The sequence below is a fragment of the Alexandromys fortis genome, unplaced genomic scaffold (genome assembly GCF_014885135.2).
Source record: "Alexandromys fortis isolate MF-2015 unplaced genomic scaffold, M_Fortis_MF-2015_v1.1 scaffold_6, whole genome shotgun sequence".
NCBI lineage: Eukaryota > Metazoa > Chordata > Mammalia > Rodentia > Cricetidae > Alexandromys > Alexandromys fortis.
Window position 1 is genome coordinate 25,135,374 of NW_026067902.1, and position 16,985 is coordinate 25,152,358.

A 16,985-nucleotide genomic window follows, 5' to 3' on the forward strand; every position below is an offset into this window, starting at 1 on the left:
TTATATTTCATGTCAAAATTTACTAACAGGGGAGCAAAAACACTTTGAAAAATAAACATGGAGTTACCTCCAGATACCGAAAGAATAAGTAATATCAAGGGAATGTAATTTCCAGTTTTTACCGCACTTCTGAATGCCTGGCAGAGTGTAACAGTAGCTGACGAAGACCTTAATTTAGGCTCTGTTGGAATGGGAGGCAAGTGTGAAAGACACAGTAAATATGGGCTGTCCTGGGAAAGTGGAAATGGTCACCAAAGGGACTTTTTTTTTTTTTAGCTCATCTACCCTGAAACCTCAAAATCATTCAATCTTATAACACAAAAGTCCCAACTTTCCCCTAAGCTCAGGCATGTACCATGCCCCAAGATACCATCCTGTAGCTACAATTAGAATTGTCCATGGTTCAAACCTCAAAGAAGGGCACAGAGTGTAGAATTCACAAAACTTCCCTGCCTGCCTCCCCTCTATTCTCTGGAGGGCGGTGGAATGAGAAACAGTTTGGGTTAAGCTGCTTCTGGCCCTCCATTCGTTCTGCTCTTTTAAGCCAAATTACATTCCTGGCAGATTGGACGGTCTCAGCAGATTGCCTGAAGGAAAAGTATAAAGAGGGACCGGCCTCCACTTTCTGACTCCATCCTGCTATTGAAGGGCTGGATAATGGCTTAGAAGGAGACAGGCGAGGGCAGCCCCGCTGCTGAGGTATGTCAGACTCTGTGGGAGGAAAGAAAAGGTAGGGAAGGGAAGCAGTAGAAAGACCATTTACTTTTCCTAATTTTTTAAATTGGCCTCTATCAGTGCTTAATGAATTGATTGTCACCGGCCTTGTCATGGGGTTGGTATGCCATCATGTCCACAAGTCACTTATGGTGGGTAAGCTCCTGCAGCACGTGATAGCTGCACCATTTTTCCTTTCAGTATGTCACGATTTGGGTTGGGGAGAACAAGGAGAACAATGTAAATGAAGTTCATTTTTAAATTCTAATGTCTATTTTTAACTAAACTTCCCAATGTAAACAAGTTGGCTTTGAGGTTCCTGCAGAGAAGCCCTACACTGACGGTAAGACGAAGGCGGAGACTTTGTCTTTATCGTCCACGGAACCGAGTAAAAAGGACAATCAAAGCATGGTTGCCAAGGAACTGTATGCCATAAACCTTACAGAAGTTTCCACCTTTCCATCACAATTGTATCCAAATGAGAATCGGAAGCCATCAAAACTAGCAAGGCATTTAAAATCTTGTGAAGCTCATTTGAATTGGGATCGTCTAGGCTTCAGAATGTGGGTGCTAGCTCTGCCATGCATTGTGTAGCATACATATTAGAAGGTACACTTTGACAACTGTGCTCTAAAACACCAGATTGGGAGGGTTCTCGGCCAAGTTGATTTGGAGACTGAAAACCTTTGGAGCAGAGATTTTTACGCTACGGTGGCATTTTTCTCAGGAGGTCTTCAATGACCTATGGTGTATGTATACCCAATGCCCAGTCAGATTCATTTTTGAAAACTCCCCTTAGTATTGACATGGATTTCTGTAACTTATTAGAGCAAAGCAACAAGGTCTGGTGGGTGGGTACTGTGGGATGTAGGTTCCAGGCTGGGAGCCTCCTTTAAGTGGCCTTCCATTCTCACGCTGAGACTGACACAGAGAGGCTACGACGCAATGCAGCTGAACCCTCTGACCAGACCAGTAGGAACGCGAATGAAAAATGTTTTATTTTGGTATTAGATTAAATATTATAAATATAAGTTCTGAGTGTGCGGGAAATTCCAAATGAGTGCCAGGAGGCTTCTGGCACCTAGTCCATTGCAAGGCATATGGAGGTTTGTATCAAGAATAGTCAACAGCAATTTTCCATCTCCCCTGGGACGAGAATAAGAGGAAATTACTAACATGGAATGAAAACACTAATTTGCAATCATGTAGGCAGTCACTGTGTCCACACATGCCAAATGCTTCTAAATATAAGTCATCCCGTTTTATGATGGAAAGCCAGGGGTAAGTAAATCAGTGATTCAGTAGATCTTGGGTGAAACACAGGCTTTCTGGAACTTCTTTTGAAACCATTTCCCTTGCAATCACTCCTGTAGCAACTCTGGTCGAGACTTCAGCAAGTATGCTACTTTAGTAGAGAAAAGCCCAGACTTACTCTTCGGAGGGTGTTGTGTCTGTAGCCTAGCCCTACTCCTTTACCCCCGAGGGTAGGATTTTCATGGTCCTCCAGACGCTAGCTTGAACAGCTCCAGTGAAGGGATGCTAAAATCCTCTAACACAGAATTCATTTCTCCTTGAAGTTGCCTTTGCTGCTAGACCTCTGGTTTGCCTTTCATGTTTTCCCTTTATTGCCTAAGGTGTATCCCAGATTCTGTTTCCTTCCTCCCCTCCCTGTAGCTGTTACTACTAGTTATAACTACTCTCTAAATACCCCACGTCCATGTTTTTCCTCTTTTACATTAATGTGTGTGTCAGCCTTGGTTCTGAGCTTCATTGTTTATCCTCTAAGATCATGCAGGCTCTAATAGATTTATCCACCTGACCTGCATCATTTATCCTCTGAGGTCACACAGGCTTTAATCCGACCTTTCTCATTTATCTAAGGTCACACAGTCTCTAATCTGACCTTCACATTTATCCTCTGAGGTCACACAGTCTCTTATAGATTTACCCACCTAAACTAGATGCTTTTCTTTCAATCCTGACCAGATACAAAGAAGGAAAGATTTATTTGGGTCACAGGTTCAAAGGGTTCATCCATAGATGTTGGTTGGCCCCATAGACTTGGGCAGAAGATTGTCGCAACACACATGTGACAAAACTGTACTTCAGTTCCTAATGGACAGGAAGCAGAATGAAGGGGGAGATGGGGAGAGGCCAGAAGAAGAAAAAAGCCCTCAACGACATGACAAGTCAGAGCCCTCGTGAGCTGGTTGTCTCTGCAGATGCTATCACGGACTTGTTCAGAAGCATGCCTCACACCTTAGGTGTCTGTCAATCCAATCAGGATGGCAACCACAGTTAACTACCACCACAACCATTTTCATTTATTCATTCAACAAGTCCTTAATGATCACCATGTGGATGCCAGGCACAAGCAGGAGGTCTCTGGGGTTCGCATCTGTGGACACTCTCCTTCTTGGAGCTTACATTCTTAGAGTATATGCAAACGACAGAAAAACAGATGTGCAAACCAAACAATATATTGAGCCCTGTGTAAAGCTAAAAATAACACACGGTGAGAAAGTAGAAGAACAAATCTGAGAGCAAATAACAAGGATGGACAAGGTTGTTCCTTTGATACTCGGCATTGCAGATAGGAAGATGGGTAGGTAGAAGATAGACAGACAGACAGACAGACAGATAGATAGACAGACAGAGTTATAATCTCAGCAGGACAGCTGTCATTAGAAAATAGGAACCCTGAATTGCTTCCGGAGACTGACAGGTCCCTCTGCTGGCAAGCCGAAGAGTACATTTCCCAGGAATTAAGTGTTTCATTTTCAGAGTTTGTCTATGCTTATTTCTTTGTGCTTCTATTATCATCTACCTGCCCCTTACTCAAAATATGTTTCTTGTGTTTCTGTGCACGTGCTGGAGTACAGATCACATCTTGCTCGGGAAACGGCATGAATATACATAACACCGAGTGGAGATGAGGATATGGACGGAACAATGAGCAAGCACGGCCACTGTTTTACGTACAACAGGCTTTATTCAGTTCCTTTTGCGTATGTCCTGGTGAGTATGACAGATTGCCACATGGATAAGGGTCATTTTGAGTCATGTGATACTGCAGTTAACCAACTCAGAATCATAAACCTTTTCACGGCATTACGGCCCCCCTGGACTGACTACTCATTGTGAGGTGAACAAGATCGTAGCTGGCTTGGACCTTTCCAATGCTGTAGTCGAGAAGATGCTTAGGTGCAATAAATGTGAGCTTTTAGGTACTGGATTTTAGGTTATAGACACTATTTCTTGAGACTTTGAAAAGGGAAAGTTAACATCTTTATTCTTGGCAACCTGACAAATACGATTTTATGTCTAGGAGGTGAAAGGATATGCTCTTAACTGACCGTGCTGGCAGTGAGGGTTTGCCTAGCTGTGAGTTTGATGCCTCCCATCAGATCTTGTTCCAGTTCCCTCATGTGAATGTTAATGTCTCTGGCTCCATCAGCCTGAGGAATCTGTTCAACAGGACAACAGCACAGGGCCAAGCAAATTCCATTCACAATCAGACTTGGATTCAGAATGACATCTCATTCAGAAACCAGTGTCAGTCAAAGACTCTACAGGAATAATTTAATAGCATAGCTTCTGGTTATGTTGCTGTATTCATCAGGTATATATTATTACATGAAGAAATGACATGGAGATTAGTGTTTTAGAACTTAGGAGCCAACTATGTAGAGCATAACTGTCTTAGTTAGGGTTTCTATTGCTGTGAAGAGACACCATGACCACAGCAACTCTTACAAGGAAAAAATTTAGTTGAGGGGGCTCGCTTACAGTTTCAGAGGTTCAGTCCATTATCATCATGATGGGGAACATGGTGGCATGCAGGCAGACATGGTGCCAGAGTAGGAGCTGAGAGTCTTACATTTTGCAGGCAACAGGAAGTTGACCCTGGGTAGTAAACTGAGCATAGGAAACCTCAAAGCTCACCCCCACAGTGACACACTTCCTCGAACAAGGCCATACCCACTCCAACAATAGTAGTGCCACTCACTATGAGATTATGAGGGCCAATGACATCCAAAACTACCACAGTAACATAGGAGTTTGTGGCAGAGAAAAGTTTATAATCATACACATAAGATATACAATTCTGTGATGCTATGGTTAGGGTTTTAAATGATGAAATGAGAGATCATGTTTGCTTCACATACACATTGTTCTTGACCAGAGTAGCAAAGGTTCAGACAAACTAAAATCTTGCTCACTTCACAATGACTATTCAGTCCAATGGGACTATAATGCCATGGAAAAGTGTATGGTTCTGAGTTGGTAACTGATATATCACATGACTCAAATGCCCCTTATCTATATGACAATCTGCCATACTCAGTGACACATACGTAAAAGGAACTGAACAATGTTTCAGGTGATGTTGAAAGTTGGAAAATTCATATCCACATTGTTAGATAAAATCTCATCTCCCAGGGATTTACCAAGAGCGTGAGAAGCACAAGTTAAAAGCAAAACTCTTGTACCACAGTTAGTGAACTTTCTCATTCCAAGGATTATATGGTAGTTTCTCATCAAAAGACTATCAAATCCTGATCTAAAGTTTCTTTCTAAAAGGTTCTAAAGCCAATGAAAACTTTTAATCTCAACAGTAGGCCTTTCAAACACCAGAAGGTGCCTGAAACTGTTCCAAACTGCCATCAGCTATAATATTGTTCAAGTTTAATATTCACACTTACATGCTTGGTTCTATCATTAAGTCAAAAATATTTGTTCAGGTCAGCCTATTTGAATACTCTGTGACTGTCATTTATTTAAAATATTTTATTATCTCTAATAAACTCAGTTGTTTTGTAATGTAGAAAAATTTCAATCTTCTACCAAATCCATTTTGAAAGGAAAAGCAGTGTAAGAAAAGGACTTCTGTGTCTTTAGGAACCTTCTCCTGAGTAGCAGCAGAGACAAATGACTTTGAGCAACAGGGGCTAAAACCTTAAGGAAAGGGTTGCTTCAGAGTGCTTGTGCCATTAAGCCCATGCTCCACTATACCAAAACCCCTTCATGTTATAAGTGGCACATCTAAGTACAGGTTTACATTTAGTTGATGGATAAATAAAGGGAATATTGTTTTAATGTAAAATACAAAAGGCATGATGACTTTGGGTCTACTTTTTATTTGTATACATTTTCTGTATACAAATAAAACTTATTAGTTTTAAAATTATAATAAAAGGGGGTTAAGGGCACTTGTTGCTTTTGCAGAGAACCTGGACTCAGTTCCCAGAACCAACATGGTGATTAACAATAGCTATAACTCCATTCCTGTAAGACCAATGTTTTCTTTTCCTTTCTTTCTTTCTTTCTTTCTTTTTTTTTTTTTTTTTTTAGACAGAGGTTCTCTGTGGCTTTGGAGCCTGTCCTGGCACTAGCTCTTGTAGACCAGGCTGGTTTCGAACTCACAGAGATCCGCCTGCCTCTGCCTCCCAAGTCCTGGGATTAAAGGCGTGTGCCACCACCATCCGGCAAGACCAATGTTTTCTTGATTCACCCCCAGGCATTGCATGTGTATGGTGCACAGGCATATAGAACATCTATACACACAAAATAAAAATAAACAAATCTTTTAAAGCTTACTCTAAGAAGCATTTTATTTAGTAAGTCATCTTTCTAGGCTTCAGGTTCTGGAGATTATTTTTATTCATATGCCTTTCTGAGGAACTAATATGAAAGACAAATTTTTTAATATAGAAATCAAGGTGGAATTTTTCTCCCTTCTCTCAATTCAAGTTTTTTTTTGTAGCCAGTCTATGCATCAGTCTCTTTAGATGCTCTTATTTAAAAAGGCACCAAAGATAACAAAGTGAAATGCTATCATTTGAAGAAGCAAGTGTGTGTGTGTGTGTGTGTGCACGCGCACACGTGCGCACGGGGGGGGGCAATAGCAAAAATCAAGTGGTTGCTATGTTTCTCTATAGAGGCATATTCAATCTAAAGAATAAGAAATGACTGAATCCATACATCAAATATCTTGTATATTAATGAAGGAATAAACCTAGACAAAAATCCTCAGTGCCTACTAACCTCATGACCCACTCAATACTAACTTTGAAGAAATCATGTATATATAACATATGGCATGTACAGCACCTATGAAGAATTCCTCTTACCTACTGTAAATCTAGACCAAACCAACACTGCACAGGAAACACAGAGGATAGATGAATGTGAGAGATAAAACATGCTAGGGGTGATTGGCAAAACTGGCAAAATATCAAAGTGGGAAACTGTAAGACAAGTGAGTGGGTTTCCTCAACAAATAAATTGCCAAGATAACACTCAAAATGAAAATAGGGAGCAGCATTGTTTGTCATAGCCAAAACAACCTAAATGCCACTCAACCAAAGAATGGATAAGAAAAATGTGGTACATTTATACAATGGAGTGCTACACAGCAGAAAAAAAATAAATGACATCTTGAATTTTGCAGGCAAATGGACAGAGCTTAGAAAACATTATTTTGAGTGAGGTAACCCAGACACAGAAAGACAATTATCACATGTCTCATAAGTGGTTTTTAAACATAAAACAAAGAAAACCAGCAAACAAATCACAGTCCCAGAGAACCTAGACAACAATGAGGACCCTAAGAGAGACATACATGGATCTAATATACATGAGAAGTAGAAAAAGACAAGATCTCCTGAGTAAATTGGGAGCATGGGGACGTTGGAGGAGGGTTGAAGTGGGGAGGGGAGAGGCAGGGAGAGGAGCAGAGAAAAATGTAGATTTCAATAAAAATAATAATAATAAAGATACTGAAAAATTTGTTAATCAATTTCAAGACAAGATAACGATGCTACAGTTGTATTTTGGGAAAATCCCTTCACCTTTTATTAGTAGTACTAATGGTTTTGCAAGATAAATTACAAAATGCCTGAGACATCTTTTTCATAAGGATCTATCTAGGAGAGGACTGCCTATATCAAGTGAAAGTAACAATGGATTTTAACTGGATGTTGGTTACCAGACATTCTAACTTTTAGGTATTTTGGAAATTTTTCACAACAGAATATTCAGAAAGATTTCAGAGGAGGATTGTTAGAGAGGAGAAAGTGGACTACCTGGAAATGCAGGATGGATGATGTAGGCAACAGGGGAGAAATAAGACATACCTCATATACCCATACAAAAATGTCAAGATGAAGCCACACTCAGATAGAATTAACATGCATGGAAAGCTATGGGGAACTTGAAAGCTAGAGGGAAATGACAGGAAGGACTTACCCTGCTGGATGTCTTTCATTTCTAAATGTAAACTAGATATCAAGATTCCCACAGTTTGAGATCGTTTTCCATCCAATAACTTGATGATCTATAATTTTAAAGTAAAAAGAGAAAAATACAAGCTCAAATGATCATGCAATCCTTCAGGGAAAAAAAAACACCAAGACTTTAAGACTTTTCTATATACTGATGCACTAAGGGAAAATATTGACAGTATCACAGGCACTCGACTTGACGCTTAAATTCAAAGTAGCATATCTACATTACAATCCAAAAACAAAGGAAAATGCCATGCAGAATTCATCTGGTCTAACACAAACATCAAACATCTTTAAATTATTTTACTCTGATTTTTTCTTTTATGTTTTAAAATAATTTGCTTCACCATATAGACCAGATTGGTCTGGGACTTATAACCTTTTGCCTCAGCCTTCCGAGAGGAGAGGTTAAAAGGAATGTGCCACCACTCCTGGCTGCTTTGACCTCTTCAAACACAAGGGGCCAAGAGAACAAGACATGGATTCTGGCTGCTGCTAGGTAAAAGCAAGCTATCCCAGCTAACCCACCACCACTTCATTATTCAGGCTGCCACAGGAGTGGGAAGGATGTTATCACAGAAAGCCTTCCTTGGTTAGAGTGCTACCTGTCACTGAGCTCACAGGTTGTGTTTCTTTTGAAGCAGGTTTTGCTCCCCAAACAGGGAAGGAGACAAGTTAGAGTATTTTTAGGCTTTGCCCCTACATATGTACTAAATTCTCTTTATGCTTCTAACGAGACCCTCATCCACATCTCTAAGTTTTTACTTATCCACTCTTTCACTGTGGAATGAATCAGATTCCCCCTTCAAGAACAGACAAAAATGGAAAGAATACAATGAATACACAATTATATGACTCAGATCCTCTTCATTGAATATTATTTTCTCTCAGTTTTGAAAGCTTCATTCTATTTGATTTTGGATTATTACCATAGAAATCCCACAGAGGAAACACACTATATTAAAAACCCTCAAGTATATACAACAGTATGATTCATACTGCTAACTACATGTCTATCGTTCTACATCTCTGAAACCTTTTCATCTTGAATGATGGAAAATTTATCTGAATGACAACCTCCCAATACTACCATCCCCCATATAAAATCATGTTTTACATGTAATACACCCATTGAGGGTGTATTAATTACTTAACTAAATATGGTGGTTTGAATAGGAATGGCCCTTACAGACTCAAAATATTTGAATTCTTTGATAGAGAATAGTGCTACTTGAGAGAGATTAGGAGGTGTGGCCTTGTTGGAGGAAGTTGGGGTTTCAAATGCTCAAGCCAGGCCCAGAGTCTTGCTCTCTTCCTGCCGCCTGCCTACCCAGATGTAGAACTCTAAGCTATCTCTTCAGCACCATGTGTGCCTGAGAGCTAACATTCTTCCTGCCTCGATGCTAATGGACTGACCCTTTGAAACTGTAAGCAAGCCCCAACTTAATGCTTTCCTTTATAAGATCTGCTGTGGTCACAGTGTCTCTTCCTAGCAATATAACAATGATAAAGACATTAACTAATTAGTTTTCAAATTAACTGATTGTTTTTTTCTTGCCTAAAACTTGCAAAACGGGGCACCAATGCCTTGTTCTTGACTTCAGTGACAAAAGTTTCAGTACCTCACCATTGGTTAGGATGTATCTTCAAGCTTTAAAAACATAATCTTTATTATGCTCAAGCAATCTCCTTTTGTTATTAATTCAGTAAGCCTTTTCTTTAATCATGAAATGTGTTGTGATTGTTAGTTTTTTTGTCAACTTGACACTTTTAAATTCAGTTTAGAAAGAAGAACCTCAGTTCAGAAAATGCCTCCATCAGATTGACCTGTAGTCAAGAATATAGGAAATTTTCTTGATTACTGGTTGATGAGGAAGGGCCTAGCCCAGTGCTAACCTTGGCCAGGTGGTCCTAAGTTGTACAAGAAAGCAACCTTAGCAAGTCATGAGTAGAAAGCTAGTAAGCAGCATTCTTCTGTGATCCCTGCTTCAGTTCCTCCCTCCGGGTTTCTACCTTGACTTCCTGCCCTGTCTTTCTTTGGTGAAACACAGGTAGCTTTTGGTCATGGTGTTTTATCACAGCAAATAAAACCCTAACACTGATGTCAAACTTTGTCAAGTGTTCTTTCTATGTTTTTTGAGACGAATATGTGATCTTTATTCTTTGCTTTGTTAATGTATCTGAATCATACACACAAACACATATGGAGGGAGAGAGAGAGAGAGAGAGAGAGAGAGAGAGAGAGAGAGAGAGAGAGAGATCAAGCACAGCCATCTGAGCATCACAGTGGTAAGCCCCGTGTTACTATAACATATGATCCGTCTAATGCTATTTTGGATTTGGCTTGCTAGTATTTTGTTGGTGGTATTCATCTATATTAACCAGGGTCAATGCTGCTTTTCATTTCTTGCAGTGTCTTTGGTATCAGAGAAATCCTCACTTCATAAAAATAAATCTATCTTCAAGGGTTCCAATTTCAGATTTTTGAAGAGTTTGAGAAACAATGTCCTGGACTTTTTCAAGTGTTTGGCAGACTTGTCCACTGTTTTCCCTTCTGAGAGATGCTGGAGTTCTGGATCAATTCTCAATGATGGCTGGTTAGACTTTCTGTTTCCTAATGATACTGTCTAGGTGGGTTACAAGTTTGTAGGAATTGGTCCATGTCATCCAGGTTACTCAAATTTTGACATATCAGATATGGATATATATATACACACACATATATATATATAATTATTCACATTGGTTTCTTATATTTGTTCTTTCTGTGGTATCAGTTATAAAGTCTGTGCTTTTGTTTTTGATTCCACATATTTGGAGCTGCTTTCTTCTTTCTCTTTTCATTTAAAGATATGTCAGCTTTGTTTATCATGAAAAAAGCAGTTTCAAATATTTTTGGCATGTTTCCAATACTTCTGTTATGAACTCATGTTCAGATGCTTACTGCTTCACCCTTCTGTGGACTCTGGTCTTAGTCTGTTCAAGTTATACTGTGTATGGAGTGATACTGTTAGGATATTTTTCAATGCACTCGTTCATCCCTATAAACCTTTCATTAGTGCTATTTTGGTATCGTGTAAGGTTCGGTATGCTGTGTTTTGTTTTTGCTCATCTCAAGCAACCTTTCTATTTTCCTTTGAGTTTCTTCTTTAACTCACTAGTTGCTCAGAAGTGTGTTGTTTAATCCAACTTATTTCTGATTTTTCTAGTTTTCCTTCTTCCATTATCGCCAGTTTCATTTCATTGCTGTCACAAAAGCTACTTGGTATGGCTTCAACATCTCGAATTTGTTGAGACTTATTTTGTGACATAAAATTCTCTCAACTCTGGACAATGTTCCAATCGAAAAGAATGTATGCCCCATTCCTGTCAGTAGAATGCATTGTAGAGTCACCCCTGGGCATCCACAGGGAACTGACACCAGGGCCATCACAAATACTCAAACCTACCAATGCTCTAGCCTTTTACTGGATTCTTAGCAATTACTTATACTACCAAAATAATATAAATTGCACATAGATCTTTGTTATACAGTATTGCTCTGGATATAATGACAAGAAATACATCTACTTATGTTCAACTATCAATCCAACTAGGTGAACAAAAGGCAAACAAAGCTGTGCTCTATCATTGCAAGAGAGACTAAGGATGTAAAAGGCTACAGTAGACCATTCCAACCTGTCACCCCGTGCACAGGGGCCCAGCACAGTATCTGCCATTCAAGCTTTGCTTTCTGGTTCTTCTGGGGTTAAAGTTCAGTTTACTTCATACGGTTGGTGCTGATGTTTCGTGTGTGCATAATTATAAGTATGATTTTTTTTGGTGGGTTGGCTATTTTATCACTACATACTATCTGTCTTTTGTAACAGTTTTTTTACTTAACGTCTATTTCTAGAGTCATACTTTATATGATCATTTGGCTTCTGTTTTTTTCTTAGCTAAGGATTTTTCAGTTTTACTGATCTTTAAAAGAGTAATACTTAAGTCGTGTTTTTCTATACTTTTTCACTTCCACGCCCTAAGTGTGCTCCTAAATCTGAAGTGGATCTCTTGTGGAAAGCATACTGCTCAGCTTTTTATCTTGTTGACTCTGTCAGCAACTCTGTCTTCCGACTGAGGAAACTCATCTATTTCCATTTAAAGTCCTTGTTGATAGAGACTTACTGGGCCGATTAGTTAACCTCTTTGGTATTGTAACTTGCCACCCTTTTCTTCTCAGACTACTCTTTGGTCTTGTTCCCTTCTTACAGTGATATGCCTTGGTTCTCTTCTTATTTTCTATGAAGGGCCTCTTGTTCACAGCCTGTATGGTTAGCTCAGCCTTTACTTTAAATGCCTTATGTCTGTAACAGTCTACTCTAAATTAATCACTCACATACAAGACTCCTACTCTTTTACTTCTTCACGTCCCTGTACTTTGTTACTGGTGTCACGAGCTACAAACTTCTGACTGGGCAGTCAAGAATGCATTGTGGTTAAGCTTTTTATACCATTCTCGAAAGCCCCATGGAATGGGTAAAAAATAATTTACGCACAGCCAAGAAGTGTATTATATTTGTTTGGATATCTTCCTCACCAGCAAGCTTTGTACGCACATGCTTGTCTGTGTGTTTTGTTTCAGCCTACAGAACAAGCATCTGCCTCGTTTTGTATGGAGCTCATCACTAAGCCAGTGCTGAATGGCTTCTGCAGCCGCTGCTCATCTTTGTCTACTTCCCTTCACACCGGAGGGAGAGTTTGCCTGCACACATTCTTATTGGCTAGGAGTTTTTCTTCCAGTGTTTGCAATACGGCATCTTTTAGGCCAAGAGGTCATGACTGGGAAATTCACTGACAGTTATGGCCTAGGCCTTTTCATGTAACAAGTAGCTTTTGTGTCGTGTTCAAAATTATTTCTCTGCCTTTACCTTCTGAAAATTTGATTACAGTCTATCTTGCTGTGTCTTATCGAGTTCTCCTCGTTGGAAAGCTCGTCTCCATACCTACATTCAGGCCACTTCCTTTGGTCAAATGTACATTCTGCTCCTCTTCTCCCAGCTTCTCCAATTATGTGCTGTTTGGTCTGCTTGGTGACATCCTTTATCTGCTTTGACTTTCTTCACTTTTTTTTTTCATTATTTTTTTTTTCTTTTGAATTCTCCAATCGCCCCCTCTGCCTGGGAAGAACACTGTTGATGCTCTGTAGCAATTTTTCAACTCAGTGATTATGTTTAACCACTTCCCAGTTTCTATTCGCTCATTTCAAATGCTTTCTATCTCTGCTAATCACTCACCCTGCCTCACTTTCCCCAGCTCCCTGAACATCACTGTCTCATTTACCTGGGATTATTTGTTAAGTGCATCATGTGTGTTTGCAACTACAAACTCATTTCTGGAATTTGTTTTGTACCTTCGCTAGGTACTAGTCTCTGTGTTTCTCTGTATGCCTTGTTACTTTGGACTGGTATTTTTATGGGAAAAACGTCATTTTCCCCAGTCTTCAGCTTTACAGATTGGTTTCAGTAGGGAAAGTCTCCTGAAACAAGCCAAGGTGAGTAAGAATTCTTAGACCCATGGATGAGCATTCTGCAGACATATAAATCCCAAGCTCCCAATGAAAGAGGTCTTAATGGCTTCCCCATGCCATCATTCTTCTTTCTCTGTTGTCTAGAGCACCATCACTTCTCTAGAGACATTAAAATACTCCCAATTCATTTTTGTTCTCATCATCCCCCGAGCATCTAGAAGATGTCAGATCCTATGAACAAAATGAGTTGAGTAAGAAAGAAACCAGCTGAGTTAAAAAAAAAAAAAAGGAATACTGTATGCAACCTCCACTCTTCCCTTTCCTATAACCCATTGGGGAAGTCACTAAGCTAGGCTGGCTTGCCTGTACACCACAGGTGCTCTGCAGCAATGGTCAGCCACCCAGCCAGCTCTTTCTTGTTCCCAGTAGTCCCTGCTCATGCACAGAATGCTGGGTTTGTCAGCACTCTTAAGTCAGGAAGACAGAAACCAGTCCCTGGGCAGCCCTCCAAAAAGCCAGAGCACTGATTGCATGCTCCAATATTTTCATCCCAAGGGAGAAGCCAAGAGTGAGGGGTTTACTCCAACCCACCCGACGTTGAGAAAAGGGAAGGGTAAATGGAAAATAAGTCCATGCTAGTTAGCACAGTCACTTTTGCTCACAGCTTCTCCCAACTTGGCATCTTCTTTTCTCTGATTCAGACACAACAGATCCTGGTCTTTCGGATGCTTCCTGAATAGAATGGACACAAATGGCCATCTTTTCCATTGCCCTTCCTAGAGAACCTACTCAGCGTGTTCTGTAGACTACTATGCAGTGAGCGGGGAGAGCAGACTCCAACGTGAAGATCCTAGCAGTTTTATTGTGATACTCTTTAGGGACACATCTAACCAATTTCTGGATTCTCATGAAGAAAAACTGGTATCTACATGGGAGCGGGAGGGTCTGGGTGCTTTCTATTTTGCCATCTTGACATCATGATATGTTTCTGAGAGATGGATGGACACAGAAATAGAGGTGAATTAAAAGTGGCTGGTATACACTAGGCATGGCGCCCAACCCCAGGTAGCTCACCTGCCTACAGTGAGATCATGAACCATTGTATTGAGGCTGAGTCAGGCCACACTGCAAGGGGCCTGGCTTCTCCCTCATAGTTGGAGAACAGCATCAAATGAACTACAATTCGAAATGTAGAGGATGGAAAGGAAAGGGGGAGAGGGAATATATATTTTAAAATACCTTCCGTAAGCCCAGTTGTGTCAAAGGATGAAACGAAAACAAACGGAAACAAAACAAAACCTACACAAACCTTAGACAACTTCTAAGCAGAGCAAGAGAAACTGCTGAACATATTTTGATCATTTCGCACTACGAGTATGAAAACCAGAGTTCAAATACCCAGCGGCCATGTAAAAACCCAGGCATAGTAATGTGTGCTTTTAATCCTAGCACTAGGGAGGCAGAGACAAGAAGACCCTGGGGCTTGCTGAAGATGTACTTATTTAGAGAAGGATTCTGAAGATGACTGCGCTATCAGTCTCTGGGGAACCCCAAAACAATTCTCAAAGTGTTACCATTTTCCTACAGCACCAGTCCGAAGTCTGACCTTCAAAAAAAAAATCTCTCCATGGAGACCAGCAGGGAAACAGGCCTTGCATACCAGGAGCCCCATGCTCAGGTGCGGATGCCCTCTGACTTGGATGACTACCAGGATGGAGGTGCTTCAAGGCTTTAGGAGCCAAAGGCGGTGTTGGCTCTCATGATGCAGAAGGGCCCAGGGTTGGTCCAGCACCTTTCATGGCTGGACATTGACAGGAGCCCTGACTTTAACATTCTAAAGCGTCATCTGCTGGCTCTCGCGTCAATGGTTTTCATGTTCATGCAGATCCAGTACACAGGGGGCATGTGTAAGTTCCCACCCAGAATTCCCTTCATAGAGCTTCCTCAACGACAGTGTCTAGTCCAGGTTGAATGGGAAAGGTTTTTTCAGAAAGCAATGACTGGAGAACATAAGGATTTATATAACATATAACCAATGTGTACTCTGTTGAACTAAAGAGTTTAGAATCATTTAACACTTAACAATGGAGAAATCTGCAAATTTTGTCTCTTTCCTCTGGTGCTATCTATTTACGCATGGATCAGATTTTAGAACTGGTGTGCTTGGACAAAAGTATGAAGTTGTTACGATTGTATCAATCAAGGCACATATATTTGTAGTCATTTTCTCACAAGTCAGAGCTTTATATCCGCTAAACACAAACTGAACTTTTAACTCTTTACGGTACCCACTTTTCACTCTCATGCACCTTTCTGGATTTGTCAGAATCCTCACACTCACAACAGGTGACTTTTGTTATGAACGTGTGCTACCTATGCACCCACTGGGTAAGACAGACAACAGCTGGTCACAGTTCCCTGCACCAAGCTTGGGAAACTACACAGTCCTCTTAACAAGAGTTGCTTTATGCCAAATCCTGAAGAATCCATTTCTGAGGAATGTTAGAAAGCCCCCAGTTTATCTCAGCTCTATTTGGAGTCAGCAGAACTTGGCAGCACACAGCCTTCACCTTAGGTATAATTTCGGTCTGGGGAGAATGCGATTTGGGTAGCATTCTAGTGACCTACAAGCTGACCTTGTGCAGGGGCAAATTCACAGGTTGTGTTAAACCCTATTAGACACGCCTAGTTTAAGATGGAGTCTTTTCAGACTCCTGCCACATACCAGGATTACGGCATGTCACACATATGCATTATTAGGTGCCTAGGGAACTCCAAAGGGGGAAAACGCAAGCCTGCTTTCCAGTGTCTGAACCTATGCTTGAGCCGGTGTACAACTGGCATTTCTTACCTATACGGATCAAAATGAAAAGCTGCCTCACTGAATAAGAATTAGGGCAAAAATGAGAAGACAGATGGCTACACTGGAAAAACCACACCCTCCCCACTCAACTAGAAATGTCTTGACAGACAGGCTGGGAAGGAATTCCTGCCAAGTCCAGGGAGACTTTTGCATGTACAGAAATCCATACGTATTGCCAGCGTGCTGCCTGCACTTGGCAGATGAGGCCAAGAGTAAAAGTAAAAACAAATGGTTCTGAATGGACCGTGCAAGCCGGACTCAGTCTCAGATGCATGAGGAACGTGTCATAGCGATGAAACTAAGAGCCACATAGACGCCTTCTCCCAAGGAGTCTTGTCTTTGCTGAAGCCACAAAGATTAATTCCTACAGCTACAGGTCTACTGGACACCAGACACATTCAGATCTGTAACAGATCGAGCAGACCGTTTGTTCTTGGGCTTAGTTCACTGACTTGAACCTTCTGAGTCTCAATCATGAGGGATTTGTCACCCATGAGGTCTCAATTATCACAGAACCTAGAGGACAGGCCTCCTGTCTGCTGAAACAGATAGGAAGGTAGGCATTTACTTTCACAGCATAATCACACACACACGCACGCACACAAATGTATAT

At 40.7% G+C, this 16,985-nt stretch overlaps 1 protein-coding gene across 2 annotated transcripts in view; it reads right to left on the minus strand.

The window, feature by feature from the left end:
* Positions 1-16,985, minus strand: part of Fmn1 (formin 1) — a 345,263-nt gene that overhangs the window by 143,262 nt on the left and 185,016 nt on the right. For both annotated transcript variants that reach the window (XM_050134444.1, XM_050134445.1), the window contains one exon: positions 7,966-8,053. In XM_050134444.1, the coding sequence (XP_049990401.1) occupies positions 7,966-8,053 (88 nt within the window). The remainder of the gene's footprint in view (positions 1-7,965; positions 8,054-16,985) is intronic.